General features: G+C 41.1%; 1 protein-coding gene across 1 annotated transcript; it reads right to left on the bottom strand.

Annotated features, from left to right (window-relative positions):
• Window positions 1-4,336: 4,336 nt before the first annotated feature.
• On the bottom strand, window positions 4,337-17,239 carry MYNN (myoneurin). Its single transcript, XM_065410747.1, has 8 exons — window positions 17,180-17,239; window positions 15,478-15,770; window positions 11,121-11,923; window positions 9,114-9,273; window positions 8,203-8,381; window positions 7,755-7,838; window positions 6,968-7,054; window positions 4,337-4,728 (listed from the first exon to the last, which is right to left on the bottom strand). The coding sequence occupies exons 2-8, from the start codon at window positions 15,741-15,743 to the stop codon at window positions 4,460-4,462; spliced, it is 1,848 nt and encodes a 615-aa protein (XP_065266819.1). The 5' UTR covers window positions 15,744-15,770; window positions 17,180-17,239; the 3' UTR covers window positions 4,337-4,459.
• Between the last annotated feature and the right edge of the window lie 426 nt (window positions 17,240-17,665).

The raw sequence follows: 17,665 nt of genomic DNA, 5'->3' as shown, positions 1-17,665 counted from the left end.
AGTATAAATCTAAGCACTGATTTTTTTTTTTTTTTTTAAGTCTGAAATGTAAGAATACTGTAGTAATCTAAAATTTTAGAAATATAAAAACAGTTGAAACAAACATTCTTATGGAATGCATATTCTACATAGGAATGTGTTTTTCAGAGTTAGTTTGCTCTTCTGGTAATATATGCATTACTCAGTAATTCTGAACAAGTTAAACTTTTTTTTTTTTTAAAGTAATAGCACATCAGAAGAGATGTACTTTAATACATTTAAAGATGAACTTGCCAAATAGCAGTGTAACCATATGAGTTGGCAGAGCGCTTAAGACAGCTTTTCTTTTGTGCAATACTAATTACTAAAACTGCGTTCATCCTTATACCTTTGCTGTATTTTTGGTCAGAAAATGCAGCCTTAGATCTGGTCACATGGAGTGGACCTTTGTCACTTATATTCAAGGCCCTGCTTTTTGGTGCGATTCTTCAGTCACAGAATTACCAGTTGGCCACGGAATCCTTGAGAGATTACGAGGGAAAAAAACAAAGATTTCAAAAGAATGAAAAAAGCCACACTGCGCACCACTGAAAACCCAAAATGATTCATCCAATGTCCTACACTCATGTGCTGAAGGCCAGTAGATGCTGCCAACTGCTGTAATGGAGATAAGTGCAAAGTGAAGGTCAGGAAGCAATGGCAAGGATTGGCTTCAGTGCAGTGAGAAGACTCTTGGGAGACTTGGTTGTACTTCATAATGTCCAGTAACCCTCAACAGCAAATTGACCACATGTAATTAAGCATTAAACAATCAAAAACAGTTTTACACATGTCACATTTAAAATTATAAACAACAAAAGATGAAAGGTCTATTTCATTTAAAAGGTACAGACAAAGGAAAACAGACACATGGATAAAGAAAGCAACAAATAAAAGACAGAGCCATGCCCAGGATTCAGGAATCCATTTGCAGAGGATAAATCCACTAAGAAATTTTTCACAAGGCCCTTTTAATTAAGGTGAAGATGAGTTGTTATATGGAGTAGAGTAAGAATTATATTAAGAGGCATCTTCTATGCTCTTCTGTTTACCATGGCCTAGACCCAAGGCACCAATGCAGATAAAATGGTATCAACAAATAACCAACCAACAAAGAATGCACTTAAAAATATCACAGGTGCTGTTTATCTGACTGGAGAAAACATGCCTTTGTGGCTCTTTATTTGATGATTCTTGACAGTTCTAAGATTGACTTGGTGAGGCATAAAAACACTCCCACTAATCACAATGGAGCTTAAGCAGTGACGCTGTCAGACACCAGAAACACTGCTTGTAAAAGAAAAAGCTAATGTAAACTCCTTGGGCCAGGCTTACAGACAATGTGGTTCAAGCTGCAGTAGCCACAGTTGGATATCAATAGAGGTAGAAGAAGATCTGGATAACTCAAGAGATATGACGTCTCACTGAGGAAGGAAAGGTTTCAGAGTAGCAGCCGTGTTAGTCTGTATCCGCAAAAAGAACAGGAGTACTTGTGCCACAAGTACTCCTGTTCTTTTTGAGGAAGGATAGATATTGAAAGGAAAAATCCTGAATGCTAAAACCAACCAGAGTACTGGAAAAAGCAGAGGAGTGCATGAAAGCAGACAGAGCGGTGAAAAGCAACACAAGGGCAGAAGAATGAAGATACACTGAAGATCTAGCAGCTGAAGCTGCTGCTATTATGGGATATCAGAGCTATTTACCAAGTGATTAAAATCCTGTGTGTCAATTTCAGAATAGGACATGGGCCAATAAAAAGCAAAGATGGAAAAATGCTTACAACTGAGGTAGAACAGAAAAATTAATGGGCAGAGCATTCACAGAAGTCCCCAACAGACCAAGGTCGACTTCAGCACCAGACTTTCATTTAAACATGCAAACCTGACCAACTTGACGTTAACACCAGTCCAAGAGAGATGACAGAAGTACAGGCCACAATCAGAAAGCTGAAAAAAAATAACAAAGCAGCAGCAGATGATCAAATCACTGCAGAAATGCTAAAAACATTTGATACCATCACCTTAATGAAACTGACAGAGCTGTTCAATAAAGTTTGGGAAAAAGAGAAGCCGCCTGACCAATGGAAATATGGAATCGTTGTCAGAATGTCCAAAAGGGGTGATCTTATTGACTAACAACTGGAGAGGAGTTACACTACTCTGTTGCAGAGAAAGCCTTCTGTAGTGTGATTCTAAACAGGATGAAAGAGGCAGTGGATGCAAAGCAGAGAAAACAGGCTGGATTCAGGCCCAAGAGATTCTGTGTAGACCAGATATTCGGTTAAGGACTACCACAGAAGAAAGTATAGAATGGCAAGCTCTCCTCAACAATTTCACTGATTTTTTTTTCAAAAGGCTTTTTTCCCCCCCTCAAAGATAGACATACATTATGGACTATTCATTCTTCACTCCTATGGAATCCCAGCTAAAGTCATAATCATCATCAAGGCCACGTACAGAGATGTGAAGTGCTCTGCAAGGGTGGACACCCAGACAACTGAATGGTTCAGTGTGGACACTAATGTGAAACAGGGCTGCATTTTATCACTGCTGTTGTTTAGCATTGCCATAGACTGAATATTGAAGAAGTGTATTAGCAACACTAACACTGGTATAGCGTGGGGGAGTTGGCAAATGTCTAGAAGGCCTAGACTTTGCTGATGATATCATGCTGAATGACACCCATGAAAAGTTACTAATAAAGACAGACAACCTTGCCGCCAACAACAACAGGCCAATCAGGGCTCAAAATTAGTCATGCTAAAACAAACATCTTTGAAACCTAGATTTCAAGCAGTAATATTAATATTACTGGCAAAAATATCAAGAAAGTAAACCCATTCATCTACCTTGGCAGCACCATATTGACCAATGGACATCACAAGAAGGAAGTGACATCAAGAATAGGAAAGGCACCCACAGCATTACTAACCTTAATATGGAAAATCAGACCAAAACTGAGAATTTTCAATTCTAATGTAATCTCAGTGCTAACATATGGCTGTGACAGATGGAGATCTACCAAATGGTCAGACAGAAAACTAGACACCATTGAAAATAAGTGCCTATGTAAGATTCTGGAGAGTGAGAAAGACTTCATTACCAATGAAGAGATCCATGAAATCAATCAGCAACTCATTTCCACCACACTCAGAAGGAAGCCCTGAACATATATGGGGCATGTACTCTGGATGTCAACACAGACTCCACATGAAGCTGTTCAGTGGAAACCAACTGGTGTGAGGAAATAAGGAGTCCAAGAGAAACCTTAAGAAGAACCTTTAGCAGAGTGGGAGGGCAGAATAGTTTGTCTCAGCACCATAGAGCAGACAGAAGCAGCAGCAAAAGACAGAGGAATTGAAGAGCCTAATATCTGCCCTGTGTGCCAACCGTGGCACAAAAATGTTTGTTTAAAAAAACCCAGAAAAACAACAAACCTTTATCACATGGGTCTTGTTACAAACCGCAGCAATTGCCTAAAACTGCACTACTGGCATGGGAAATAAAGCAGTAGATAAACACTGCATTTATTTTTTAAGGAAATGTTTTTCTATTATGCCCTCCTGAATTCTGGCATGGAATAGTAAGAGCCCATGGTGGGTAACCCCAAAGTTTAGGGCCTCTGGTCAATCTTCTTTACTAAAACACCCCCATCTTTAGCTTTCATTTAATTTTTTTAGAGTAAATTTATTGCTCATATATTGTAAGCTCATCAGGGCAGGAACTGTCTCCCCTGATGTGTCTGTACAGTGCTTAACCCAAAAGGGCTCTGATCCTGACTGGGAGTTCTAGGTGCTACTGTAATATTAATAACTATGATGATGAAAGTCAGACATGTGCTACCCATGGCTCCTCACAGCTAACTCAACACACCTTCTTACTTACAATAATCCAATAATGCTTCAAAAACATTTCACCAGAGAACTGGCCCAGTTGCCATCATATACTCCTCTGACATTGGCCTGGAGTTTGGGAGCCTGTGTTTAATAAATTTGTCATGCAATTTTTTTTTAAACAAGGCTGTGTACAAGGACCACACCTGTGAGTTAAAGTATTTAAAGTAAACTAACAAACAAAAATATGGCTTGAAAGTCTGCTCACAAATGACACTAACATTTTAGTTCTGCATGAGCATTGGAGGAGATCTCCAGAGTACAGTTATGTATCTATTTAACAGACGATTCTTAAGGCAGGTGCTCTGGAAAGGTATTTCCTCCTAGGAAATGTCAGTGGTCAATTACAATGGTAAATATGATTTTGGATTAGCAAAATTTAACAAGAAGGGAGAAACAGCACTGCACAGTGTAGATACATTACCAAATGTCTTCACTCAAATGAATGAGTAAGAGTAAGTCCAACAGCTTGGATGATGATGTTCACCTTACCAATAATGTGTGTGTTCACTACCAGGATTGTCTTGTTGATTCCCATATCGCACAGAGTCAGTACAACTGCTGCAGGAAAATAAACTGAGGTTCTGAATATCCAGTCACAGCAGACCTCAGCAATGTGTCTGAGGAAGGAGACTGATTACCAGTTATAGGCAGCAGCATCTGATGGTCTTCCGTCCCAATGGGAAGAGGAAGTGGTAAAGTCATCTCAGAAGGCTTCACATCTGCAGACTCTGACAAAGGGCTTTTCTGATTCTGAATGGATTCTTGCTCATTGTAGGAATTATCAACTGTGTTAGAATCAAGGGTGGTTTCAGATCCTCAAAACAAAACAAACAAAATTTGTAACACATTTATTCATGAGGAAAAAGTAAAATGCCTGCAATTAATGTAAGGAAAAGTACACTAGTGACAGGAAAAACAGTTGAGTGGGTGAGGTAAATTAAGATATGAATCTTTTTTATCCGTAAAAAAACCTCAACACTCCCCCACCATCAAATGATAAAATCATAGAAATGCAGGAGTGGAAGGAAACTCGAGAAGTCATCTAGTCTAGTCTCCCTCTCTCCCCACCCCGGAAGCAGGAACAAGTACACCTACTTCAGTCCCCTTAAAACAGTTTGTTACAACTATTCTCTTCTAGGGAACAAACACTGGCTGGTAGGCTTAAAAAAGAGTTCTTTAAGTGTAAGCATTTGGGGTGTCTGAAACTGCCTGAAACTCAGCCACCAAGCCAGTCTGAGCTTAGTCTGAGCTTTAAGTATCAAGTCCCTGGTGCCTGTGTCCAGGCCGTGACGGCTCGAGAAATGATACATCACAACAGAGCCTCCATTATATGGGCCATATTAGAGTAACAAATCCTTAATGTCACAGTTAGGATTTGTTACTCTACTATGGGGAAAATCAGCAGGGATTCCCTGAAATATTCTAGCAGTGGGCTGTAGAACCTTGGGCATGTCAGGCATCACCTCTTTCAATTAACACAGTGCTAGGAAGAACAGAACTTTTGCAGGAGAAGGTTGTTTTTACACAGTCACTGTCTAGAGTACAAGTGCACTAGAAAAATCAGTTTTGTTCAGGTCTCAGCTGAAATGGGTGACAATGGATCTTTCATTAAACTTTCACATGTCTCCCCTGCCCCTGAATCCTTGTAGGGCTTTGAGTCAGGCCCTGCTGAGGCTAGATAAGGATATTAATTAATCGTGCCATGCCAATACAATATTATGGTAGCATGCAAGGGCCACACACTAAGCAAAGATTTGCAGTTCTCCTGTTGATGCTACTTTAACTCTCTTCTCTCCATGCCACCACTTTTGCTTCTTTCTCACCTCATCGTCCATGTGTCCACATACTCAGCCTGCACCACACTCCAGCTCCTTCAGCCTGGCCCTCCTTTGCTTGGCAGCCTCTACATCCCTCTCCCAACCTGTCTCTTCACTATTCTTCCAGCTCCACTTCCACCAAACCCTCCCCAGCAGCTTACAGCTTGTCTCTCCCTGATACTCCCTTCCTTTATCTACTAGATCCTCCCAACCCATCTTCTACATGCAATTTCACTAGTCCATGATCCTCAAAGCTGCGACTGCACGTTACTTCTCCTCATTCTGCTAGTCTCTCCCCTGTACTGTCTGGGCCAGCCCCTGTGATTTCTTTTTTTATACAACTAGAGGCAAGGGGGTTGTGGTATTAATGCACTTAAGTATGGACAGATGTGATCCACTGTAAGAAGGCATGCCAATCTGGAGGGAGGTTGTTTACATTATCATCTGAACTGCCCACATACAACTCCTCCATGCTCAGTACTGTAAGCTATCTGTATACCAAAGTTACTGCCATTCAAACACTTGCATGTAAATCTAGGAAGAATAGGACTAGGTATAACTGAGAAATCTTTTTTAGGATAGAATTCCTAATTGTAAGCATTGCACCAGCTGTCTATCTGAGTTTGCATGCCTGTTAATCCAGCTCAGACATGGATTAACTTTGACTATATAAAAAAAACCAAACCCAACAAACCCAGCATCTTTAACCATTGCATAAAGGAACATTTGGGCCTACAAAGAATCAGGAAAAGTAATTCCTGGAATTGGTGTGTCTCATTCACCTCAAATCTATACCTGTGAGAGCCATCAGAATGTGGGGTAGAGCCATACTGAATAGGATTCACAAAAGTCTTTTGTGACCCAGATGACTTTCACAGCTGTCTTAGAGCAGAAATCTTTCAGTTTTATTAGATGAGACCAGATTTTTAAACATTAATAGTCTTGTCAGCAGCCCCCCACTCCCTATTGACAATAGTGGCTTAACACTATAGTCACTGCATTTTCTTTTTTAACATTGCACTAGGACCTTCCATTTTAAAGCCTGCTTTTTTCAATCCTTATCATCTGAAAGATTTGGGTGCCATTAGAGCAGATATTCTAGGCATTAAACAGAGCTACTAGACAGACCTCTTTTCTTATCTAATTTTATGTTACATTTAAAAACATTTATTCAGCACTAAAGCAGAATTGTTATTCTATGACCCCAAAAATTCATTTTTACAAGACTAACACTTACCTGTGTGAACTTTTGTTTTGTGCTTTTTTAAATTTTTTATATCTGTGTAAGAATTTCCACACAGTTCACAGATAAATGGTCTTTCACCTGAAAAATGGTTTGACAGTTAGAATTGCAGAACATAATTGCAAAATGACAACAGAGAAAAACTATTTCTTAAGCTGTCTATAGGACAAAAGGCAAAATAACTGCAATGAAAATTACTTTAACAGCTTTATGAACTAAACCTATCTAAAAACAGTATCCAGAATGAAAACATTCAAAGAAAGACGAGATGAAAATGGTGAATACAGGACTGACTGCTTCATTTGAAGCAGATCATACACCCAACTTGTCTTTGTACAAATGTTTATCTGAAAACTAATACTGCAACGTGAATATTTTCTTTAATATTTAAATAATTCCCATGTTACTCCATATTACAATGCTTTACAGAGAGACCGCACTTTATAATCCAAGGAATGGATAAAAAAGTATAATCTCTATTTTACAATTGAGGAAACAGAGACTCCAAGAGGTTAAGTGGCATGCTGACTCGCACAGAGGAAGTTTAGCATCAGAGTTCCTGATTCCCTGTTCTGCTGAAGTCTTGTTATTTTAGATTTACAACACTTTAGATTTATTTAAAGAAAAACTATCTAATCAATTTTTAAATGAGTTAACACAGATTCACAGTGTGTCCTCTTAATTTATGTCTCAACTATAGCACAGTACATCATATTTTAAATGCAAAAGAGCATCCTGAAAAAAATTTACAACACAGGAAGTGGCCTATCTGGAAACTGACCTGTATGAGACCGAAAATGTTTATTGAGCTCTCCTGAGGAAATAAAACTTTTGCCACAAATGCCACATATATATGGTTTCTCTCCTGAAGGGTACACAAGGTGGTTAGTATTTCAATATACAGACATGTGTATGTAAAATACATATTAAACGGAGTCAATGTACAATGGTGTGAAGAGCTCCCCAAACCGCAATGAAAATTCAGATTTGCAACACTAAGCAACCCTCAAGGAAAGGCCCAAGGAACGAGCTGACCTGTCTCTGGTACTTTCTCCTATACAGATTCCATACCCACTAATGCAGACTCCATTACTCCACTCCTCCCCAAATCCAGCTCTTTAGACTCCCATATCACTAATTGCTCCCTTTACCTCTTCCGCTGCAGCCAACCCTCTCCAAGACGGATCCCCAATTTACGCCAGCTCACTCAGCAGCCCATTTCTCCTCACCTGTATGTTTTCGAGAATGAGTGATCAGAGAACTGGACACTGCAAATGCTTTCCCACAGGTGTCACACACATACGGCTTCTCTCCTGTATGGCGACGAACATGGTACGTCAGCGTGCTGGCCTGAGCAAACCTCTGCCCACACCTATCACACACGTAGGGCTTCTCACCACTGTGCTTCCTAGTAAGAAACACATGCCTTAGAGAATCCCACACAAGATGAAAGGAACTTTGTATTACACCAGTTAATATCTTATATCTGGCCTCACTATGGTGATATTTTGTGGCCTAACAGGAGTAAGATTAGAGTTTAGTTTTCAGATGGAAGTTTCTCACCCTCAGTCAACGGAAAGAGTCCCACTGACTTCAGTGGCTGTTGGATCAGGCTAAGGGCATTGCACAGGCAATAGGTCAACCCTGAGAAGTAAGCAAGACTTGTGTCACTCTAGTATGAAAGCTGACTACCAACAACACTGACAGCCACTGCAGAGAGACATGTTGTACTCTTCCCTGCCAGAGAATATAAATGGATTCATCCCTTCACCAAAACAATAATGGCAGAGAAGTTCTCTTCTCTCAGTATGGTTAGAAAGGGAAGAAATTACCAAATGCAACAGGGGCGCTAGGATGAATGATTCCACATGGACTGCTGTTCCAAATCACTACCTTGGGTGGAAGAAGCATGCCGAGTACATACACTAGTCTGCAATGAAGACCTGGAGCTGAAAGTAGGGAAGGACTGGGAATGACAAAAACAAGTACAACATTTCTTTAGGCCTGATCCTGCAAGTGCGCACACACACACTTAACTTCCTGCGCAAGTTGTTGTTTAAGTCAACTATTCACATGCATGAAACTAAGCTTGTGCATAAGTGTTTGCAGGATCAGGGCTTTAGTTAGTACTTTCACTCACCTGGCATGGATCTTCAGATTGCTTGAAGTTGCAAACTGCAGATTGCATACATCACATTTATATGGTTTCTCTTCTCCATGATGCATGCGACTGTGGAAAACTAGCTGGCATTTCTGGGCAAAGCCTTTGTCGCACAATTCACATTTGTATGGCTTCTCCCCTGGGAAAGAGAAACTGTTACCCTTCCCCTGTCTTGGTGTCTATGTAAGAAAGCCTTCAATTAAGTTAGTCGACCCAAACTCAGGAGTTGACCCTAGTAGTTCTTGTTTAGTGATGCCACATAGCATCCAACAATCAAGCAGCTGAGCCTGCACATTATGAGAACTGCAGCAGATAATTTTTTTAAAGCATCACCATTTGAAAATTCTCTGGTAATTAACTATTAGTTTTAATAAAATCTATTCTTCACAATTAATACTAGCACTGCACTGTCAGTAGGCAGAGAATCATTTTAACTTATGCAAAATCCTGGCTATTTGAGATGGAGAAGACCTGTTAAGTTATCTGGTCTGTCCAACTAGTATGTTCTTCAGTTCTTGCTAATATTTCCTTAGTGTCTGCTGCAGCATGCTAACAGCAGTTCCATGACCATTCACTATTTTTAAATTGATATTAGGGCATTCTCTAATAAATATGTGCTAAGTACTATTCCTAGGTCTCATGTGACTGTATAGTAGGAGAACATGAGTTTATGTTACTATGGTAGTGCAGAATCTGTTAGTAGGCAGAGGTTTCAGAGATCCTTAAATTTAATACATAATGCCATAGATCAAGGCTTGCCAAAAAAATAAATTACCAGACACCTGCTCTCCAGAGGACTAAACCTGCCATCCAGTGGCTGATACAAATGATAAAGTTTCCCAACCATCCATGCAAAGTCCAGGTGCAAGAACCAGGAAAGGGAAATGCACTGCTGATGTTTCTACCAAAAACACTGTCCTTGAACCCTGCTCAGGGGCTCCAACTTTCATATTAGACTGTGGCTAGTCAGCGTCTGGTATATTTGAAGCCCTCCCCCTTGACTACTGGAAGGGAAAGGAGTTCTTCTCTCGGCCCACCCTTACAGCCTTTTATTTCCCCCTACTCTACTCCTTCCTGAGATTCCTGGAAATAGCTCCATTGCCTGAATCTGCCCAAAGAGGAGCATAATGAAACTGAAATCATTTTAGGAAGTTTCACTACTCCCCTAGAGTCCTGAATAACAGCAGTAAAAGGCACCCATGTGTAGACAGTTTTACTCTGTCACCTACTGAGAAGGCTATGAGCAGCAGCAGCAAAGGCACTGGGGCTCTCTGCAGACAGCACAGCATCAATTCATATTTGGAAGGTTATTCTCATAACCATGTGCTAGAAACTTTATGTAATTAAATGAAAGCTCAAATTCTGTAATAATTTATGGCTTAGCAATGCACTATAAACAAGATATCACTGTCGAAGTTTCCTACTTGCCATTGGGGATTGGATTTTTCAACCCCTGATGTTATCAAACTCATTCTGGTACATCAAGACTTGACAGACATAAATAGCTGCACAGATTACTATATTGTGTACATCATGGAAATCTGAAAGCCAGTGAACTAATAAATTATAAATGCCATTAATGTGACATAGCATGAAAGGAGAGTCTGATCTCTTGTATATCAGTCAGACATTTTCTGCATTGCACTCCACTTATTTACCTTACAAGGATAAAGGACTGAATCAGATCTGCTGGGACTTCAGGAAGTCAAGGTATTCCCTACAGGGTGCTTTGACTGCAGTGCTATCCTTTTCTAGCTATACTATTTTTCTAGACACATTCATAGTTTCTATTTTTAAATATTACAGACTGGTGGAATGCAATTAGCACTGACCAGCAGTTACCATCCAAATATACAGTACATCAGCATGAAGATTCAAAGCTTCTGAAACAACATATTAGAAGAAAACAGGGCTCCTTTTTAGTTATGCTTCCCCATGCTATCATTAAAAACAGAAGAAGCCCTTATAAACAAGACCACAGCTTACCTGTGTGCGTTCTGACATGTGTTTTCAGCTGATTACACTGTGTAAATGCTTTCCCGCAGAGTTGACATACATAAGGCTTTACTCCTTTGTGTATTCTCATGTGTCGTCGTAGACTACTGGCTTCTGAAAATATTTTCCCACAAGTGTTGCACACTGGTTTGGCCTTGGAGTATTTCTGATCGAGTTCTTCTCCAGAGCTCTCCAGTTGGTAAGCGTTCTTTTCACTAGCTATATTAGACATACTATGTTCTTTCAATGCACAGTTCTGCTGTGGCTTCCCCCGTTTTTGTTTCACTGTAATAGTCTGAACCAAAACATCTTGTGCTGCAAAAGTTTCACTTTCCACCACAGACGCTAGCTGTAGCTCTGAGTTATCGCTGCCTTGGGCAGCTTGTTCCGTTATCTGTGTGGCCAGTTTATTTGCATCTAAAAACATATCGACTGCTGAGTCCTCAATTATGTCATTCTGATATTGCACTGGTTTATTCTTCATGTTTTTCTGAGAGTTAAAAGTCTTTTTTCGCTTTCTGGTCTGAGCAGATTTCTTTTCTAAACCCACTTTTTTTGCTTGTGGCTGAACTGAGTCTGCAGAAGGGGCATCTGATTTCTCTCGATTATTGTAATCTCGAAGAGTGAGGAGGCAAGTCTGTTGGTTCAGCTCGATGTTTCCCGTAATACTAGAAATCTCTGTAGAGGAGGGATTAGCAATAAAAGCAAAGTCTTCCATCTTTATTTTACATTTAGTGACCACCTCCTCCACTTTGAGATAGTCAGCAGCCTGGTGAATTTCTTTAACATTCCAACTGCAAGGAAACAAGGCTAAATGACAATATTCTGGAGAAAGAAAACCTGTGTCTCTAAGAATCAATATAAATAAATACGAAGGTTTTTACATGGCTGTTCTCTTATTTAAAAATAGTTTCATGGTTAAAAAAATGTAACAACTGTCAGGGGAGAATCTAACAAAATCTAACTTTATATCTTTGACATTTTGAGATTAATTAACACTGATATAGGATAGGAGACATACAAGCTGACAAAAATAATTCTATAGTGGTTTCATTCAAGGATCTTAAAGCACTTCACAGACAATGAATAAAACCTCAACACCTCTGTGAAGTAGGTATTAGCCCCATTTTACAGACAAAATTGTTTTCAAATGATCGTTACCGTGGATCAGTGGCAAAGACAGGAGTAAAACCCAGGAAGTAGAGCTTTAGGCCACTATACTTTTGCTATACCTGAACAGAGGTCAACCTATACTGATTTTAAAAAAATGTGTTATACAGTATTCTAACAAATAACTACCTCTGGAGCTCACAATGCTCAAATACAAAATCAGTGGTAAACAACGTGATTTTAGCATGGTAATAGGTTACCCAAAGGACAGGTTTTAAATAAAGCTATTCTCTGTCAACACAATATACAAAGCAATTACTTTCGTACAATAAAATGACTAAGAATTATACAGATCACCTTGGTCTAAGCTTACATGGGTTCATTAGAAATGCAAAAGGGAAAAAAGATGATTAAAAAAAAAGAAAAGCAGTGAAGTTCAGCAGATCAGCCCAAGTTTTGATATTCTGAATATTCCTTCATGTGAAATAATATGCAATACTAAAGTGAGTAAAACAGAATTTACCACAAGTGTTCTTTCAACCCCTTTTTTCTTATCTCCTTCCCATTCTCCTTTCTTGTCTTATCTGTCTTTCTTTCCTGCCTTTCTTCTTGTCCATCTATTTTCTCCTCCTCTTCCTCTCTCTTTACCTCTCTTCATTAAGGGCAAGGCCAGCAGTTACAGAAGTATTCTAAGGATGCTGCAGTGGTTTGTAAAAGCACTTTCTTAAAGAAAAACTGCAGTAATTGGTTTTAATAGCTTTGAAAGATAAATATTAACTACAGAATATCTTGAACACAACCCCCCAAGTTAGTTCAGCAGTAGGGTGGCACAGTTCAAATCACAACAAGCCAGGAAATACAAAACTAAGGTTCCATCTATTGCATTAACTTGTCTGCACTGCTGATGGAACATTAAATTTTATTATACGTAAGGTACATGATTTTACCACAAAAATATATATTAAAGATACACAAAGAATAGAAAATACCGTGGCAACTATTAAAAACTAGACATTTATCATGGTGCATGAGATATATCCTGGTCTAATAGGGACTACCAAAAATACAATGGTATAAAAAGTAAATACAGTGGTGCTGTAAAAAAATCCATTTTTTTAATAACGCCCACTGTACTAAATGTGTGGCAGAACTAATGATGCTCTTACATTGCCTGACTTTTTGTCATTTTATTTGTGCAACCAAGATGCTGTATTAACAGTTTTACATTCAGTTTCTGCCAGAGTGGATCCAATTGCAGGATCAGAGCCTAAATAACTAAAAACTGCTTTTTTTGGTACTCAGAGGTAGTGATTAGAATACCTTGTATTATACAAGTTTTCCTCTCAAGCACTGATTGCAGAGTGAAATTGTCTATGGCTCCAATCCTTTAACTACTTCTGCATGGAAGCAATTGTTTTCTTTCCCCACATGAACAACAGGAAAAACTGACTACACACAAAGTGATGTAAAGTGCACAAAGTTAATAACTAAAATGTGGAGAAATATTTGTTCTCTAATCACTTTTGGGTACAGTTATAAGAGGCGTTACTTTTAACAGTAAGAGGTAAAACAAATTCATACAGAAGTGCAATTTTTGAATTGATGGTGTCCATAATCTATCAATCACAGGGTTAATGTCCCCTTTAAGAGGAAATGGATCCAGTTCACCTGTGACTAGTTAGCTGCCTCCCAACAGGGTCTGACAGAAGACACCTTGCTTCTATAAAGACCATGGCAGCAGTTGAGAAAAGGGAGCATGTCAGAGTTACTTGGAGAGTGCTACATAAAACAGTGATAGTTGGGAGCTGCTTGTGAAGAGAAAGATATGTAGAAAACTGTTGGGAGAGTGAAGTAGATGGGAGTTGTTGGAAAGAACTGGCCAGATGAGGAAACCCTGAGAAATAGAAGACTCATATAGAAGCCTCAAGGTAAAGGGGAAGAACTAGCTCAGAGTAGGCCTAGCCCATGAACTAGAGAACTGATTCTAGAGGGGGGTTCCCATAAGAAGGGGTAGGACTTGCAAGCAGAGGAGCCTGGAGAATGAAACATTGTGGAGAGTATGTGGCAGAGATGTGGCAGCCTAGGCATAGGAATTGGAGAAGAGGGACTATTTACTCTTGGGTGGGCAACCAGGAGTGTAGACCTGGAGGATTGCTGCATTTCAACCTGCCTTATTTTGGGGTTTTTGAGAACTGTATTACTCAGAGGGACTTGCTGAAGGTTGAAATTCTATTAATAAGTTATACCTAGAAGAAGAGCTTCACTTAGACATAGAAGGACAACAGTCCTTTCCTGGATGGGGAAAGGTGACCTTCAGGGTGATCCATGGAGGAAAAGATGGGCAACTCACTAGCCCAGGAGATTGTAGGAGAAATTGAGGGAGGACTAGCCCTGACCCATCATGGTTGATTACAGGAGGGTGCTCTTGTGGTGCTGAGTTCTGTTACATCTTCTCTCAAATACTGGTATTTGCCTTTCCTGCTTATGCAGCTAGGTCTGTCTATGTATATGAGGGAAAATGGGCTCCTGTACAACCAACATTACTGTGGGGGTTATCCTTCTCCTCCCAGAAATTAAGTAGTATGGATTTTTTTAATCTCAATCCAGAGAGCCAGAGTCACAAATATGAAAACTCCTACCAGCAAGTCATTTGACCAAATATAGTTTGGAGAAGATTTATATAGATGCTATGGAAAGATGATTCTAGTTACTACTCTGACAAGGTAGTTAGATGTGAATATGGATGTGAATTTATCTGAAAACCAGACACACTCTAAATGGCTTCTGGATGGCTTACACAAACTCAGTTTTAATTTTTTTATATTTATAAGAGAGAGAGATCAGGGTCACCAAGGGGAGTCTGGCATGCACATAAAAGCTTTGGTGTAGAAATTGAGTAGATGAATGGGAGAGGGGGCAGAGAGAACTACAGCAACTCAATCTGAAAAATGATTAGGTGACAGCAATTGTAAGGGTTAATAATGAGTTTAGATACCTTTAGCAAGAGAGAAAATAGGAAACCAATTTCAGTTTTAACAAGCTTACACTATCACATACTTTGAATAGAAAATAATAAAGGAACCCTAGTTGGTTTATATGCATGGCAGTATTTTAAAAGCCATGTAGACAGCTTTATTCTTTAGTATGTATTGTATCTGAAATTAAATGTGTTCTGCCATAAATTATGACAAAGAAATCAGTACTGGATCTCTTTAACTTAAAAAAAAACCCTTGTTACCTGTCAAGGTTTAAGTTTCCCGTGTATATAAACTCCAGGAGTTTCTGAAATCCATCAGCCTTCACTTGAGTCTGATCCAAAATCACATTATTGTCAGAGGCATCCCTGTAAAATGCACCAAAGTACTCGCTGAAGGAGGCAAGCACATTTCTGTGAGCTTTGAACTGGAATTCACCAATAACTACCGTGCAGTCACAAAGGAAGCCTGTCTCTCGCTGCTTGTTCAGTCTCTCTAGAAGGTGCTCACAGTGATGGGAATACTGCATTTTGGTAGAGGGATGGAGCGTCTTGGCCTAAAGAAGCAAAGGAACTTTTTTACAACTGTAATTTCATGTCTTTCAAACACAGTAAGTTAAGTGGGACAGTGTCCAATACTGTTCCCATGATCATTGCAATGCACCTCACTTTAATATTGTGTCCTTTGTACAAAATATAAAAAACAGAAACAGAGCATTGGATCCCTCTCAATTGTGGGCCAGTTGTGGGCCAGTTAGTCTTAATGCATACAGAGACAAGGTGTGGGAGGGAAAAGGACACATTAGTGTGTGTATATATACAAATTTTCCCCTGCCCCTGAAATCTGAACACTAGGTGAATCATTCATTGGTCCAAGTCTATCACCCTGATGCTTCTACAGAAATGGTCCTGTAACATGTAAGATGAATGTTAAAGTTTCTAATTGGTGGAGCATCTCCCTACAGAAACAGACTTTTTTTTTCCATTGGACAGATCATAGGAATGGTTACTATGAACTACTGCGTTCTAGTGCCAGATCTGCAAGTGTGTGGCTCTTGGCAAGACTCAACCTCTCTGCATAACTTTCTCCGGGTATACAAGGGGGATAATGTTTACTTACAGCTATGTCACAGGCGTGCTGTGAAGACCAAGGATCCTATCAACTTTTTAAAAGTTTACCTGGCTATACGTGAGTGCCCTGGCTAGGCCCTCTTTTTACTTTGCTACAGTCAGTAGCAACTGTAAACAGTGCGGGTCATTAACACAGCAACAAGAGCGAGAGGAAAATATCTGCATAAAGCCAGCACAAGTGCCAGGAGTCTGCATCTCGCTCTTTTAATTACTCCTTGCAAGCAGCCTCAATCTCAAGCAGACCGTGCCCCCTCCCCTGGGGAGCTGGGCAGCACTTTGCCCTGGGCTGCACTAGGCAGGCCTGCCCCGACCCAGCGGTGGGGAAGGAGAGTAAAGTGCCCAGCGCAGACAAGGCTTCGCCAAGTAGCAAGGGCCCAGGGCGGCTGCTGTTTGCTTCTATGGCAGTAGGAAGGAGTAAGGGGGCACCTGCCCCGTGGCACCCTCGCTCCCAGGCGACTCCATTCTACCCCCGCTCCTCAGTTAGCTGCCTGGGGCGGTTCCTTTGCCCAATACCTGGACCCCTACAGTTACTTGGTTCGGTCCGGTCCCCGCCCCCCCCATTCTCTCCCACCACGTCAGCCCCCGCCCTACTCCCAGCCGACTGGCTCGGCCCAGTCGGTCACCTCCAAGGAGTGGCTGACGCGGCTCTGTCTACACCCACATATACCCCGGGGTGGCTGGTTCCGTCCCATCTGCCGCTGCCACCACCCCTCCGGAGCCGGGCGATTTAGTCCCGTCCGCTCCCACAGCCCCCAAGATGGGTCGATTCGGTCCCGCCTGCCTATCCCCCAAGCGGCGGAGACAGCTGGGGTGGGGGGGAGTACTATACACACACCTGAGGAAGGCGAGACCGAGTCCGTTCGCCTCAGGCCGCCATTTTATGATGACAGCACACGCACCGCTTGTCCGCTTCCGGACTATCACTTCCGGTCTCAGCCTTGGAGGTCTCTGCCTCCATCCACATTGGAGCCAACCAGGCTCCACGTTACGTAGCTAACAGGACCTGCCTCCCACAGTGGCACAGCATCATCTTCCAGTCTCGGTCTTGTGGGGCTGCGGGGGGGTGGAATAGAGGTGGTGGGCAGGGCGTGGACAACAATTCCCATCGTGCACCGCGGCACCGCAAGTGGGAGCCCCGATTCAGCGTGGAGCAGTGCATCGTGGGAGATGTAGTCCCGGCAAGGCTGCCCCTCTACTCAGTGGGGGTGACGGGTCATGTGGCTGCCAGAAATGGGCCTCCAACGCCGAGATCTGGCAGCTCGTGTTACAAAGTCTGGGTAGCTCCTTCCCATGAGTCCCACGTGTGATTTACAGAGGAGCA

This window comes from Emys orbicularis, chromosome 9, assembly GCF_028017835.1.
Source record: "Emys orbicularis isolate rEmyOrb1 chromosome 9, rEmyOrb1.hap1, whole genome shotgun sequence".
Classification (NCBI taxonomy): Eukaryota; Metazoa; Chordata; order Testudines; family Emydidae; genus Emys; species Emys orbicularis.
The sequence above is the reverse complement of the archived record's forward strand: the minus strand, read 5'-3'. Positions and strand labels throughout refer to the sequence as shown.